Source organism: Camelus bactrianus, chromosome 6 (genome assembly GCF_048773025.1).
Source record: "Camelus bactrianus isolate YW-2024 breed Bactrian camel chromosome 6, ASM4877302v1, whole genome shotgun sequence".
Classification (NCBI taxonomy): Eukaryota; Metazoa; Chordata; class Mammalia; order Artiodactyla; family Camelidae; genus Camelus; species Camelus bactrianus.
In genome coordinates, this window is record NC_133544.1 from 3,364,799 (window position 1) to 3,381,067 (window position 16,269).

The 16,269-nt window shown below is 44.6% G+C and overlaps 1 protein-coding gene across 9 annotated transcripts in view; it reads right to left on the reverse strand.

Moving 5' to 3' along the window:
* Positions 1-16,269, reverse strand: part of PPP2R5C (protein phosphatase 2 regulatory subunit B'gamma) — a 120,386-nt gene that overhangs the window by 33,235 nt on the left and 70,882 nt on the right. For 8 of the 9 annotated variants that reach the window (XM_074365022.1, XM_074365020.1, XM_074365018.1 and 5 more), the window contains one exon: positions 15,645-15,844. In XM_074365022.1, the coding sequence (XP_074221123.1) occupies positions 15,645-15,844 (200 nt within the window). Of the gene's footprint in view, positions 1-1,968; positions 7,071-15,644; positions 15,845-16,269 lie in introns of those variants that run through there. The other variant, XM_074365023.1, reaches the window with a different exon arrangement.

Here is a 16,269-nt window from a genome sequence, read left to right on the forward strand (position 1 = left end):
AGGGTCTTCTGTGAAGCTGAGCACAGATGCCCCCCAGGAGGGGCTGCCACGGGGCAGAGGCACAGGGGGCCCCGCCAACCCTTGGTCCCTCTTTGCCCCCGTCAGGTCCCCCACTGGCCACACTGCCCTCGGGGACAAGGCGACAGATGAGGTTCTGAGTCTGGGACTGAAGCGTTAAATCAAGTGACCAGTTGTAAAGAGAGGGGCACGAAAGGGAGATAATGGTTAAAGGCAATGGTTGAAAAAGACCTGTGTGACAGCTTAGTCTTAGAGCATCCACGATTTAACCCAGTCATCTGAGCATCACCGTGAAGGCATTTAGTAATTATGGTCACATCTATGATCAGCTGACTTTAGGTAAAGGCGATGGCCCTCCAGAATGAGAGTGGGCCTCATCCAATCAGTTGAAAAGTCTTCTAAGAGCAAAACTGCTTTACCGGAGGAAGAAGCAATTCCACTGTGGACAGCAGTGTCAGCACCTGCCCCATGGAGTTTGGATTTGCCCCGTCTGACTTTGCAAGGCATGAGACCGTTCCTCAAAAATCCATCGATTGATCCATCCATCCATCCATCCATCCATCCATCCATCCCCTTCTCTCTCTGTTTCTGTCTCTATCCTACTGGTTCTGTTTCTCTGGAAGATTCTGATCTACCTGGTCAGCTAAGATTCTTCAAGGATCTGCTGTAGTGAAGCTACTGATTCCAGTCTTGAGTTGAAGCCCCACTGCCCAGAGCTCCGTCAGCCACACAGCCCGTCCCCAGTGTGGCACAGTCACCAAATCCCTGGTGCTGAGTTAGGGGCCTGCAAGGGGACACAGATGAACTTGCTTTCAATGCTAAGGTCCCCCTGTTAGTGTTCCACAAGAGTTTTACTACTGGCCAACTCTAACTGATAAACTTATTAAAAATTATTTCTTTCATGCAACAACAAAAATCTCACACCATAATTTCTACCCTCCTTTCCAACTACATCACATCACATTAACTTGATGCTTATCTCCAGAAAAGGCCAAGACACTAAAACTAATAAGGAGACGAAAGCGCGTAAGGTGAAGCGCAGGCCGCCTCACACTGCTGGCTTCCCACCCACCACCGCTTCTAAGCACAAGAGCTTCGGGGGGCAAATGAGCGGCGCACGTGGTGCTGACGTCAGTGTCCTCGACAGCGGGGTTCAGTCTGAGGGCCACGGAAGGCGGTGGTCATCACCACCATGCCACGGAAACCAAAGGGACCCTGCTTGGACTGTAGGTCCAGGCAGCCTCAGGTCTGGTGAGGGTCACCCAGATCCACTACAACATTTACGTTTCAGCTGAGACACTGGTTCAGAGTCCCCCCCAGTCCGTGGACACAGAACTAGAATCAGGTCTCCCACAGAGGGAGGCAGGGTGGCCTCGTGGGGACAGCCTTCTTGGGCCCTCTCCTTACCCAGAGCAGGACCCGAGACCGAAAAACTGCTCAAGCCTCGCCCTTCTCCCTGGCTGAAGGAGGGTAAATCTGTCCTCCGCACTGGGCCCGTGGGAAGCGGAGACGTCACCGCGGATGCAGGCCCACATGTGTGTGGCCACGCGCCCGAGTGTGGCGTGGACTGACTGTGCCGTTAGGAAGCACCTGCTTTTACAGCTTTCTTGACGTTTCTACTCTCAGTATGCAAATCACCCTGTACATGTTCTTCCAATTGCTAAATTTATTGAACAAATGCAAACTGAAATGGCTTGAGAAACAACTATGAAAAACTCTCACAATTCAGCAATAACATACTGTCTTTCTATACCTGTACCAGGGGGTGAAGTAATAAAATATTCACGCAGTACCGGAGAACACATACAGGTTTAAGACAGGAAGGGATACACTCCAAAGGAAAGCACTGATAATCCAATTTCAGAGACAAGGAAAGAAAGGTTGATTATTCACCTCTCTGTTTAAAACCACATGGGTTATTCTGCTATGTGATGGTTCTGCTTTACTCACGTGAGTAGGATTTATAAAGGTGAGTCCACCAAAGGCCAAATCACAGCTCCTCCTCCTGCAAGAGGAGCGCTGGCTTCTGAGGGTCATATCGCTAAGAGACACATTTCAGGGGGAGGCAGGGAGGGGTCCATCCACACTGTATTTTAAATAGAAAGCTGTTTTTTGGTTCCAAATGGTATAATGTATCTGGGAAAACCAAGAGACAACAGTCAGACCATCAGAGCTGGGCCACCGATACAAAAACCAAAAATACCAACCCCACAGCAACCCCCTCTCCACCAGTGACAGGCGACCAGGAAGCAGCACTGGCAGAAGGACCCCAGGCACGCGGCCACAAAATGACAACGGGCCTAGAGACTCACGGCCCAGTCACAAGGCCTCAGCGAGCACATGGAAGCCTCAAGAAAGGCACTGATGATGACCTGAGCAAGGAGGGACCTTCCCTGCTCCAGCGAGGTACGTCACGTCACTAAGATGCAACTCCTCCACAAAGCAATTTATACCTTGAAAGCAATCTTAAACTCTCATTGGATTTCTGATGAACTCAATGAATGTGATTTAAAATTCAGGTGGATAATAAAAATCCTAGTAGCAACATTAAAGGGAGAACCTGTCCGTTTCCTCCCTCGTGAAGTCAGGTCACTCTGGCTTCACGGCAGATTCAGGCGTCACCTGGGGAACACTCCCTCGGCGACCTGCTCACTGCTGAATCTCCAGCACCTGTCGCAGAGCCCAGCACCTAGCAGGTCCTCAAAGAGGACATTCTTATACATTTGCTTTATTACATATTCTGATTTTTTTTTTTTTTTTTTGCAGACAACTGTGAGAAAGTTTAGGAATTCTCTAGAATTCTGCATCCTACAGGGCAGTAATAAACTAAAAAGGGAAGCTGAGAGCAAGTGTATCCTTTGGGAAAGGCACCATCAGTCACCTCACTGGCTGCAACACCAAGAAGTTACCCTGAAAACTGTGAAAACCTCCTGATTAACCCCAGCTCTCAGTTGCGGTGTAGCTGGAAAGGGAGTCTCCCTGACCCAGCTCCAGGCGGTCCCTGATTTCAAGCTCTTCCAGCAACCTGACCACTTCCTTTGTGATCTCTGCCTCAAATATAACTGGATGGTCAGGTAATTCCTGGTTTAAGGCCCTCCCCTTCCTGCCGGTGCCACCTCCCCAGGGCCTATCACACCACTGGGCACAGAGCAAGCACTTAATAAAGACACCAGGTGAGCAAAGCTGGGTCTCCTGTTCCACTAATCAGCATCGCTGCTTTCTCTAAGGCCAGAGGTGCTTTCAAAGAATGCAGCTTTACCTCCCAACAGATGCCCAGAGAAAGAACTACAAGCTAAATTCTTACTCTGAATAGCTTGCTATTTTTAAGCTCAAATATGTTCTTAATAAAAGTTAAAGATATGAGAGCTTCTTTTTTTTTTGGGTGGGGGGTAATTAAGTTTTTATTTATTTATCTTTGATAGAGGTACTGGAGATTGAACCCCGGACCCTGTGCATTTTAAGCGCACACTCTACCACTGAGCTATACCCTCCCTCGCCAAAAGTTAAAGATATGGAAATAAAAACCTATAAATTTTTGTAGAACGTTTAGTAAAGGAAACTCAAAATTTCAAACAATGGATGTTTTAGTTTTATGACTATTTCACTACCATCTTCAAATGAAAATATACTTGTCATTTATAATTATGCATGAGTTTATTCTTTAATTTTTATTTTTGAGTTTGAGAATAGAAAATTTACTTACACAAGACAACCAATATTTTGTAATACTTATGATTCAATTCAGTTAGTGTCCCTTAAAGATTACACTGGGTCTGGAAGTCTCTCTTAAGTTATTTACTCTGGGCCAAAGGTGAGTTTTACACAGTTTCTGAATAATGTATTCCCCAATATCTTGTTATGAAATACCTCAATGCAAAAAAATGGAATTTTATAGTCAATAACCATATAGCCACCAACCAGATTTACCATTAATATTCTTATACATTTGCTTTATTACATATTCTGGTTTTTTTTTTTTTTTTTTTTTGCAGACAATTGTGAGAAAGTTTCGGGATGCTCTGTATTCTGCATCCTACATGGCAGTAATAAGCTGGAAAGGGAAGCTTCACAGCTCAAGTGCTTGTCATTTCCTGGTCACGTGTACAGTCAACCGTTTTCTTGCTATGCCCCTCCCCCATCACACAGTTACAGAATTATAAATTATGCAAATAACCTTTGATCAGTACTTCTTTTAGAACATACTGGATCACCCATGTGGATGGAGTGAAGTATTGTGTATCTACTGTAAATGGAGCAGAGACTTACACTTCTGGACAAGACAGACTAACAGGAATGGGATTTACCCTACTTCTTGAAACAATCAAAAAAACCAGGGAAAAATATATAGAATTACAGTTTGCAAGACATGGACTTTGGACAGTGAAAGACAAACATCCTTGAGAAATGGGAAACAACTGAGTTGAGCCCTACCGCTGCCCAGTTTTCTGCCTCCACACAGTGTCCAGGTGGCAGCACAGGGAGGAAGAACCCAGGTGAGCCCAGCAGACACAGCTGGTTAGAATCTGCAAGGCAAAGTCCCAGAGAGGAGAGAGCTGCACAGAGAACTATCAAACAGAGCACTGATCAGCATATTTGTGTGAGAAAACTATTGGAGGCTGCATGAAAGAACCACAAAGAGATCAGACATACCCAGTACTCGCCCAGGGCTGGGACAGTGCCTCTTCCCACCAACCAGACTGGAAAACTCGTAATCCATGGAGCGCGGGGCGCATAATCAGAAGAGTCTGGTCTCAGCAATGGGTGATAATCAGCCATAAAATGACTATGACTCTGGTCCTTCCTCAGACATTTTAAAAGCAAGAACCAAAAGGATCAAACTGTTTCCAAGTAACTTAACTGCATCCCCAAACAATTCTCAACAACATCAGCAGAAGTAAGTATGCAGCACTCAATCAAGGCAAAATTCACAGTGTCAGGCATCCGACAAAAAATGACCAGACATGCAAAGTGGCATGAAAATATCATTTATAATGAGAAGAAAAACCAATCAATTGAACTGATCTGGAACTGACATAATGGTGGAATTAACAGACAAGGCTAAGACTTACTCTGTCCAAAAAGTTAGGTGGAGGAGACGTGAAGATATAAACAAGACAAACTACACGTGATGAAAACTACAATGTGTGAGACGAAAAATTTACTGCACGGGAATTTACACAAGATGAGACATTGCAGAAGGATGAATGAACTTGAGGATGGCAAAGGAAGTCACCAAATGAAACGCACAAAGGAAAGGACTGCAGAGAGTAAAGCACCAGTGAGCCGCGGGACAACTGTCAGAAGCCTACACACATGTCTCTGGAGCCTCTGGGGGGCATGGGGCAGGGACAGAAACAAGCATTAGAGGAGCTCATGGCCAAATACTCTCCCCAGTTGGATAAAAGCTATAAACGAACTCCAAACACAAGAGAAAGAAGGAAACTACACCGAGGCACGCCATCATCATATTAAAAAGAACAAAATAAAAACTCTTAAAGGTAGTCAGAGGGAAACCAGACACGCTCTGCCTGGACGAACAGACAGAGGAATGGCAGCCGATTTCTCATCAGAAACAATGCGAGCAGGAAGCTGGGGAGCAGAATTTTTAAGGGATAAAACTTCGACCTGTCGCTCTGTACCTAGCAAGCACAGGCACACCCTGGGGTGTTGTGGGTTCTGTTTAAGACCACTGCAATGTAAGTGAGTACCACAATAAAGCAAGTCACATGAAGCTTTTGGTTTCCCAGTGCATATAAAAGTTATGTTTACACTATACTGTAACCTATTGTATGCAACAGCATTATGTTTAAAAAAAAAAAGTATATACCTCAGTTAAAAAATACTTTATTGCTAAAAAATGCTAACCATCATCTGAGCCTTCAGTAAATCAAGATCTTCTTTCTGGTAGAGGGTTTGAAATATTTCGAGACTAGCCAATATGTGACACAAAGACACAAAGTGAGCAAATGATGTCAGAAAAATGGTGTCGACAGACTTGCTCGATGCAGGCTTGCCGCAGACCTTCAATGTGTGAAAACACAGTATCTGCAAAGTGCATTACAGTGAAGCATGATAAAACCAGGTGTGCCTGCAGAGCTCTCAAAGCAGAAGAGAGACAAAAGCTAAAAGAAGTCATCACCAGTAGACCTGCACTACGGGAGATATTAAGGAAAGGCCTTCAGGTAGAAGGAAACTGGAGTGGCTCTTAATATCGTGCAAAGCAGATTCAGAGGAAATAATATTACCAGTGACAAAAGGAGCATCTTACAGTTATAAAGGAGTCCATCTGACTAATTTTTATTAAGTTATTATTTTACTGAAATGTATCACTGAATAGCATGAAGCATTTGGTAAAACTGCAAGAAACAGACAATAAACAAACAGAAACAGAAAATAAAAACCTCAATTACAATAGCACCAAAAAATCAAATACTTATTTATGAGACTAAAAAAATACATCTGGGATCACCATGCTGAAAACTACAAAGCAAAGATGATCAAAACGGGGAGAAACACTGTGTTCACGGCTTGAAAGGGTCAATATCGTTAAGATATCAATTCTCTCCAAATGCATATATTCTATAAAATTCCAATCAAAACCCCTGAAGGATGCTTTGTAGACCACGACAAGCTGATCCCACAATTTATATGGAAAGGTAAATTACCTAGAAAAGCCAAATAATTTTGAAAAAGAACACAAAGGTTGGAGCATTCACATTACCTGACTCAAATTTTAGCATAAAGTGACAATAATGAAGGCGGTGTGGTGTAGACAAGCAGAACCCTAGGCCAGTGGAACACAACACAGAGCCCAGGAATCGACTCACAAGTATAGCAAAGTGATTTTTGATGAAGGTGGAAAGGCAAATCAATGGAGAACAGTTAGTCTTTTTAACAAGTGATTTTCAACAAATACTTGGACATCCATATGCCAAAAAATGAACCTCAGACAAAATGTAAAGCTATAAAGACTTCAGGAGAAAATCTTTCTGAGTTTGGGCTCGGCAAAGACTTCTTACATATGACACCAAAAGCACCATCCATGAAAGAAACACAAATTAGCCTTCATCTCAATGAAATACTCTGTAAAGACGCTGTTAAAATAGAAAGACAAGCCACAAACTGAAAAAAAAAGTTTTTTTTAACAGCAACATTATTTATAATTGCCAAGATATGGAAGCATCCTAAGTGCACATCCGTAGCTGAATAGATAATGAAGATGCAGCATATATATGTATAATGCAATACAACTCACCCATAAGAAAGGATATTTTGCCACATGTGGCCCTTCATTCACTTTTTTTCCCCCACTTCAAAAACCAGAATTTTATAACCGGCGTAAACATTTCCATTACATCAAAAACAACAAAATACCTAGAAATAAACTTAACCAAGAGGTTACCTATACTCCGAAGACTGAAGTGACACAAACAAATGGAAAGATTTCTTGTGCTCTTGGATTGGAAGAATCAACACTATCACAATGGCCACACTACCCAAAGCAACCCACAGATCCAACACAACCCCCATTAAAACACTCGCAGCATTCCTCACAGAACTAGAACAAACAATTCCAAAATTTGTAAGGAACCACAAAAGACCCTGAAAAGCCAAAGCAATCTTTTGTAGGTCTTTTTTCCCCCCTTTTCTTCTTTTTGTTCTCTTTTCTTATGGTTTGATGACTAGAGAAGGTCCTTTAACATTTACTGTAGAACTGGTTTGGTGGTGCTGAAATCTTTTAGCTTTCGTTTATCTGTGAAGCTTTTGATTTCTCCGTCAAGTCTGAATGAGAGCCTTGCTGGATAGAATATTCTTGGTTTTAAGTTTTCCCCTTTCATCACTTTAAATATGTCGTGCCACTCCGTTCTGACCTGTAGAGCTTCTGCTGAAAAGTCAGCTGATAACCTGATGGGAGCTCCCCCGAGTGCTGTTTGTTGCTTTTCTCTGTAAGTGTTTTCTAATGTAAGTATTTTGTCCTCATCCTTAATCGTTGTCAGTTTGATGACTGTGCGCCTTGGCGTGCTTCTCTCTGGGTTGATCCTGTGTGGTACTCCCTGCGCTTCCTGGACTTGGGTGACTGTTTCCTTTCCCAAGTTGGGGAAATTTTCAGTGATTATCTCTCCAAAATTTTTCTCAGGTCCCTTCTCTCTCTCTTCTCTTTCTGGGACCCCTGTAATGCGAATATTAGTGTGCTTCATGTTGTCCCAGAGTGAAAGAAAATATTTGCAAATCACACATCTGGCAAAGCATTTGTATCCAGAATATGTAAAGAAGTCTCACACTCAATAATGAGAAAATAACCCAATAAAAAATGGGCAGATGATCTGAACAGACACTTCACCAAGGAAGCTATACAAGTGACAAATGAACACAGGAAAAAGTGCTCAGGGTCATTAGTCACCAGGCAAATGCAACAAAGTCAAAATGAGATAAAAGGATGAGGACGCCAAATGTTGACAGAGAGTGGAGCAACCAGAACTCTCACACACGCTGGTAGGAGTGCAAAAAAGGGGCACATCTACTTTGGAAAAGAGTCTGGCACTTTCTTAGAAAGTTAAACACGATACGACTTAGCAGTCCCATGCCTACGTGTCTACCCAGGGTAAATAAAAACCCACGTCCAAGACTTGTACATGAATATTTATAGCAGCTTTGTTGCCAAAAACTGGAAACAATCCAAATATTCCTCAGCTGGGGAGTGGATAAATCATGACACCTCTATAATGAAACTGCTGAGCAATTACAAGGAACAAACCACTGACACATCAATGACAGGCTGACTCTCAGACACATCCTGCTAAGTTAAAGGAGCTAGACTCAAAAGCCTACATACTGTATGAGTCCACCTACATGCCACCCTGGAAGAGGCGAATGAAGCACCAGAGGACAGATTAGTGGTGGCCAGAGAAATGGGGGAGAGGAAGGTCTGACTACAAAGGAGGAGCATGAGACACTTTTTTGAGGAGGGAGGTACTGAAACTGTTCTCTGTCTTGGTGGTGGTGGTGGTTACATGACTGTAAGTTTTCATCCAACCTCAGAGAACTGTTCACTAAAAAGTTAACTTTGCCATATGTCGATTAAACATTGATTTAAAAATGTTACGGAAGGATATTTACTAGGCTGTACGTTTTCAAACCTTCTTGGTTCACAATGCCCTTTGTGTCTTACTGTGCTCCTAGACCAGAAGAAATACTCATCAATTTAGGAGCCTGAAAAACCTGAGTTTTAATGAGGTATAACTGACATATGTAATTGCAAGCATTTCAAGTGTACAATTGATACGTTCAGCATCCGTGCACATCTGCAGAACCACCATCCAATCAAGGTAACAGACATCCATCATCCCCAAACTTTCTTAGTAGACTTTTGGAAAAAAAAGTACATATATGTTAGTTGGCTGGAGGTAGGGGTGGGTGTAGGTGGATCTGGGGAGAAGTGGAGTAAGGAAGGAGATGAACTTTTCCTTTCTGTGTTTTTGTATTTATTTCACTTATTTAAAATAAGCATGCATTTAAAAAATAAATTAAAAACACCAAACAAAACAAAGGGAAATTCTCTCAAAATAATAAGAACAAATCTCCAAGAAATAGCTCACTGATACTTAAAGTAGAAAACTCATTCCCTGCACTAATGAGCTCATCTACAAAACAGAAACAGACTCACAGATATAGTAAACAGTCTCATGGCTACTGGGGGGAAGGGGGTGGGAAGGGATAAATCTGGGTATTTGAGATTTGCAAATGTTAGCCACTACATATAAAAATAGACAAAAAACAAATTTCTTCTGTACAGCACAGGGAACTATATTCAATATCTTACAATAACCTTCAATGAAAAACAATATGAAAATGAATACATGTATGTATACGTGACTGGGACATTGTGCTGTGCATGGGAAATTGACACGTTGTAACTGACTGTACTTCAATTTAAAAAAAAAAAGAAAAATCATTCCCTGGATTTCAAAAAGCACTTTAATCATCCCTTAGCTCATCAGTGATGTCAGTGCATCTTTACCCTACGTGACTGTGACTTCGGCAAAACAAAAACAACTAAGTGAAAAGGGGAGTGTGTGGTTTAAATCAGCACTTGAAAGAAATCTGTAGACTATCTGAAGCTTCGCTGGTTAATATACTACCTTCTTTAATTCAAAGCATTCTTTCCTCTCTCACTTCCGAACTATCTTTACCCTTAAAACAAGTAATACTTTCCAGAGCACACTGTAAATATCAGATATAAAAATAGAAGAGAGTGTTCAATGTCAATCCTTCAGTGAAGCACAGGACAATCACCCCGGGGATCTGGCCATGAAACTTCCCCCAAGTACCCAAGAAAAACTCCTCTGCCCTTAACAGAAAACACTGACTTGAAACCTAAGCAGAAAAGAAAAGGAAACTTGTAAGGCAAACTGTCTAGTCAGTTATAAGCAGCACAGATGAAAATAATGTGAGGAACTCATGTTCCTGGAGGCTCAGCATGGGTCTCGAGGAGCACAGCACTGCTATTATGCTGCACACGAAGAGTTCAGCTCTGTTCAGCTCTGCTCGGCTCTGCTCGGCTCTGCTTGCTTGCTTGCTTTCTTTCTTTCTTTCTTTCTTTCTTTCTTTCTTTCTTTCTTTCTTTCTTTCTTGGAAAACATGTTTATTGATTTTTGATGATGGCAAATGTGATACATGATCATTATTAAGATTTTTTAAAATTACAAAAATATAGCAAAAGTGGAAAGTCTGCATAATCACACCATTCAAAGGCAGCTACCATCAACGGTCTGCTCTGAATTCCTCTAGAACGCGGTCCCCCAGGCAGACGAGCAGGGGTAGACCGTGTTAGGGCAGAGGCTGCCTCTTTCTCATCAGCTTCTACATGGTAACCCAGCACCACAGACATGGGTGTTTCGGAAGAGGTCCATCTTGACATGAAGCACTTCTGAGCACCAGCTCGTTCAACCATGGCCCTCACCACCTCCTTCTCTGACGTGCAGGTCGTATGTCTGTGACCGAGACGAGTCTCAGTGCCCCCAAAAGCGCAGGGAACCATCAGGTGGGTGTGGGAAGTTAGAGCTGTGTCGGGTGGTGTGTCAGGGTTTAATGTAAGGAGCAGGGCAGGCAGGCCGCTCAGAACCTGGAGAGCAGGTGCAGGCCCAGTGCTGAGACCCAGGGAATGCCGTCCGGCCCTGCTCCCAGGCGGTGCTGGGGCTGCATCTTGGAGCATACTCTGCGAAGAGTGGTTCTCACACTTTCTGGTCTCAGGACCCCCTTTATGCCCCTCAAAGTTATTGAGGACCCCAAAGAACTTTCATTTATGAGAGTTACAGCTATCAACATGACTATCAGAAATTAAATCAGGGAAATTTAAAAAACATTCATTCATTAAAAAAATAAATCCACTATGTCAAAACAACATAAATGTATAAAAAACAACTGATTTTTCATAATAATGAATATCAGTTCATAAAATAACTCATTCTCCCAAAACAAACACAAATGCAGCGAGCAGCGGCACTGTTTCACATTCTGCAAATGCCCTTACTGTCCGGCTTAATAAAAAACAGCCTCTACGTTCAGAATGTTGGTTTGGTGGAAATACATGAAGAAAACCGTTTGCAGCAGACATGCGGGCGGAAAGCGAGGAGTGCTTAATAGCCCTTCAGGTGACCGTGGGCCTCTCTGGCAGCACCCCACACCGGGCAAGTGGTAGTTTACTAAGGGCTAGCGATTCGGTGGAAATCTCCAGGCTTATCAATGAGGGGTCGCTACCCTAGTGGTGTGTCTTGCACTTTGAAAGGCTCTGCGGCCCCCAGATGATTCTGTGACACCACGCGTGGTCACCGGTGCACCGCGTCATGCGGCTGTGCCTGCGTGGGCTCATGTCACCACGTGCAGCAGAGACCCACTGCGTTTGTACCGACACCAGGAAAGCCTGGGCACCGGGAAGCTCAAGCGTGCCCTGGCAGGTACTAGTTTTCCAAGATTCAAAATTTTGCCCGAAACCTCAATTTTACCCTTGACAACAAGCAGTGTCAGTGCTTCTCCTTGAAGTGACATTCTCATTTTGTTTATTCTCTGAGGAAATGCTAAACAGTCCAGTCTGAATAACCTGCTTGTCAGTCACTGTTCAAGTAAGAGCGGTGCTCCGTGAAAAAAGTGGCTATGCTGTTCACCTGGTTTTGCTATCAGTGTTTGGACTGTAAGAAAAATGCCAATGGCTGAAAAAGAGTTTAATTAGATAATTTAATTGAAAAAAACAGATGGCTGGTTATATTTTTTAAAATGGCAGAAATTAAGAGATAAGGAGGTTATGCGATTTAGGCCTGAGCATCTAGCAGCCAGGAGCTTCCCCTGGGTTTTGCTCCTTCTCACCCTCATCTTCCTGAACCTAAGTTCTGTAATCTGGCTGATGATCTGTGCCGTTCTGTTAACTTCCAGGACTAAAGTCTATGAAGCATAGAAACAGACGGCACCCAGGAAGCTCTGCGTCGTTAGTCAAGAGGGAGATGCAGATCAGAGCCACAGGGAGATGCCACTGCGCACCCCCTACGATGGCTGCTGTCAGACAGACAGACGGTAACAAGTGCTGAAGAAGAGGCACTGCTGCGGGAGCGTGAGGTGTGCAGCCTCCTTGGAGAACAGCCTGGAGGCTCCTCCAAACGCGGGGCGCACAGCGTGGATGCGCGGCTGAGCAGCTGCGCCCCCAGGCAGACACTCAAGAGAAACGGGGATGCGCACAAAAGCTCGTCTGTGAGTGTGCACCGCCAGGGAGTAGACAACCCGCACGTCCACCAGTGGACGAGAGGATAAACGTGGTTTCTATCCATATAGTAGAACATTCTTTAGCAATAAAAAATCCTGACACGTGCTGCAAAACGGATGGAACTTGACAACATTCTGCTAAGTGAGAGAAGGCCACACGTGGTATAATTCCATTTCTGTGAGACAGGCCAGGCAAGTCTACAGGCAGAACGCGGATGAGTGGTCACCAGGGGCTGGCGGCCACTGGTTCTGGGTAGGGGATTTCTTTCAGGGGCGACAGTGTTAGGAAGACAGACGTGATGACGGCTTATTATTTGAAAGAAGTAAATATAAAGAGCATAACATCTGTACCGCTTTGGATTCTTCAAAGTAAGTGGAAATTAATGTCTTTAAAAATACTACGACAAAACACACCCACACACCCACACACATGCGCGCGCACACACACACACACACACCAGTCCTTCAAGCGAGCCGGCCGCGTGTGGCCTCGGTGGTAGGCGCACCAGGGACATCTGGATGGAACCGCGAAGGGCCCACATCTCCACCTGCTCCGCTGGGTCCAGGCCTCGCACCGGCGGCCGGAACTCTGCACCCACTCCCCACTTTGGAGAAGGTCAGAAACCACCGCCAAGTACCATCCCCACCACACTCTTTCTTCTTCATTATACCTCTCATCAAAGCCCTCTGTCTATAAAACAAAACAAAAGCAAATAAAACATAAAACAAAAATCCTGTCTGCCCCCCAACCCCTCATCCAAACTCGAGGTAAAGGGGGAGGCCGTGCCCTCCGGCACCCGCTGCCGCGGAGCAGAGGACGGAGCGCACTGTCCCTGCGCTCTCAGCGCCGCGCACGGAGCTGCGCGGGACAACCGAACTCATCTCGCGCTGGACGTCTCTCCGCGCCTCCTTCCCCCACGTGGGCACCCGGCAGGCCTGCACCTCTACCCGCCTCCCGTTTCAGCCTCCTTCACGCATCACCGTAACCCAGAACGACGCGTTCCTGGTGGGAGCTTTGGCCGGGCGGAGGTCCTGTTCACACTCCATTTCCTCGCCTAAAAAGTGCTCAGAGGACGCACAGTGTGGTCTGCTGCGAGCTTCACAGGAAAGAAGCCCAGTAGTCGGAAGACGGGTTGAATTTCCAGAACAAAGCTAAGATGGCGGGAGGAGAACGCAGTTACCACACGGTTTTAACAGGGAGATGAGAAGTTAGGATTATTTAATCTAAAAAGTCTCAAGGGCGGTAGGTTTTCTAAGTGGCTCTGGTGACGTGCACTGCCTCTGTGAAGCACAGGAGAGGCTGGTTCAGTGGCAGGTGCTCGATCCAAACCCAGACAGCCCAGGTCTCTGCTCTCTGCGGCCCCTCCCTCCCAGGTTAGGATGGGACTCGGGGACTTCGGCAGCCAAGCCTCCTTCGAAGCAGAAAGACCTTCCACAAGTGTTATTTAATATAGAATAATTTATGTGTCTGTAAAGTTAATAGATAACATATTAATAAATTGAATTCAAAAACAGGATGTATTTAATATGTAATAAAGAAACATTTAAAGTCAATGGGGAAAATGGAATATTCAACACATGATATAGGGGCTAACGACTTCTCAATTTCAGAAGACAATAAAGTTATATCCCTGCCCTGTGGATTGCAGGAGGGCTACAAAGTGGACTGTGAGCAACAGCATTACGGGAATGTTAGGAGAAAATATGAGAGATTTTTCTTTGCGATTCTGGGGCTTGGAAGGCCTTCCGGAATAACTGAGAGCTGAAATTAAGTAAAGAAAAAAAGATACGTCCCACTTTTCCTGGGACTGAATGGGGAGGTTTTAGAACGTTCACTGCCCAGCACACGCCTGTGACTGTTCCTCAGGGGGACTCTGGGGGGAACCCTCAGGGCCCTCACAGCCCCAGTCTGCTGTTCCAGAGTCAGCGATAACCAAGTCCATCTCAACTTCTGGCGCAACAGGCTGTGGACTAACAAAATTAACACGACTTCCACTTCTTTTTCCAAAGAAAACATACTAAGGGAAGAAATTAACATATTTTAGGTCAACAAGTCTAGTCAATTCTGAAATATGTAGTTTTGGGGAAAAAATCAAGAACCTGAGATCAATGGAAATCAAGGTTTACCTTCCTGTCTGAGGCGACAAGGGCTGCCTAACGACAGGGGGATTAGTTTCAAAGGCAGATAAAACACCAGCAATTCAAACGACAGGAAACTGGAGCTCAGGGTCAAACAGTAAATGTTTTAGTGATGGCATCACGTGAAACGTTTCCAGGTGGGACTGACTGGGGTCACAGTGGGACCTGCAACGGACGTGACACAGACTGTGAAGGGTGAGCCTGAAGAAGACAGAGACCTGGGGGCTGAATGGAAGCAGCTGCGAACTACCTGCAGGATGACGGGGTTGGTGCCCCAGCCAACTGGGGTAGCCTGTCCTGACGCCAGCGTGGTCCCACCACTGTTTTAACTCCTCCTCATCATTACGATCTCCCCTTACATGTATGAACAACATGTTTACTTCTAAATTACGTACGGGCACTATATTAATGTTATACATCTTAAACAAATTTAAAGAACAAATGAAAATTGTAACACTTCTACCCCACAGAGGAGTTGTGCAGATTAAACGAACTAACACACATGGGGCACTCTGGTCCCTGGAAGGCACTGACTTCCCTCACTGGTATTATCTCTGTAAGCCAGGACATGTTACAGAGATTTGCGTTCTGTAAGGTGCAAGTACAAACTTCTGAACAGGAGGATTTTTTTTGTGGCAAGTGTCAGGCTCAAATGTCTCAGCAGACGCTAACTAAGAACACCAGAGTCCTGTCTGGAAGTCAGGGCTGAACACGCGGGCTGGACCGCAACCACTCACCATGTGGACCACTTCTGGGTAAACAGGCTCTGTGATGACATTCCGGTTGTGGGTGATGTATTCCACCATTTCACTTAAAGCAGCTCGTTTCACTTCCTTCCACTTTAGGTCACTTAGTGGATCGGAAACAAAGTCAAAGAGGACACAACACTGACGTAGCTTCTGGATAAAAAGCTTCTCTTGATCAGCAGGAGGAACATCTGAAGAGGAGAAAGCAAAGTATATTGACTACGAAAATGCTTAACCCAGAATTACTGTGGGACATGTGTAGACTTCTACTATTTTTATTTCAAATTAATGGAGATTCAAGAAACAAGAGAAGGGGTAGGAGTGAACAGAGGTTTAATAATTTGTTAAAGAAAACGAAAGGAAAAAAAAAACAGTCGCTGCTCAGATCATATGCTTCATATGATAAAGTTTCTATACTTTTTAACTCTCCAAAGCCACGTCGAGAGTACTGTTCCAAACAAACCCCTTCTAAGTGCACTCATTCAACAAACACATCTGAGCACCAGCGATCATGCGCCGGCACTGCGCTGGGAGTGAACAGGAGGCAGAGCACGGCCCAGCGCGGGGTGAGGGGCAGGGACAGGCACCGCGTGACAGCTGCGGCCAGAGGCACAGG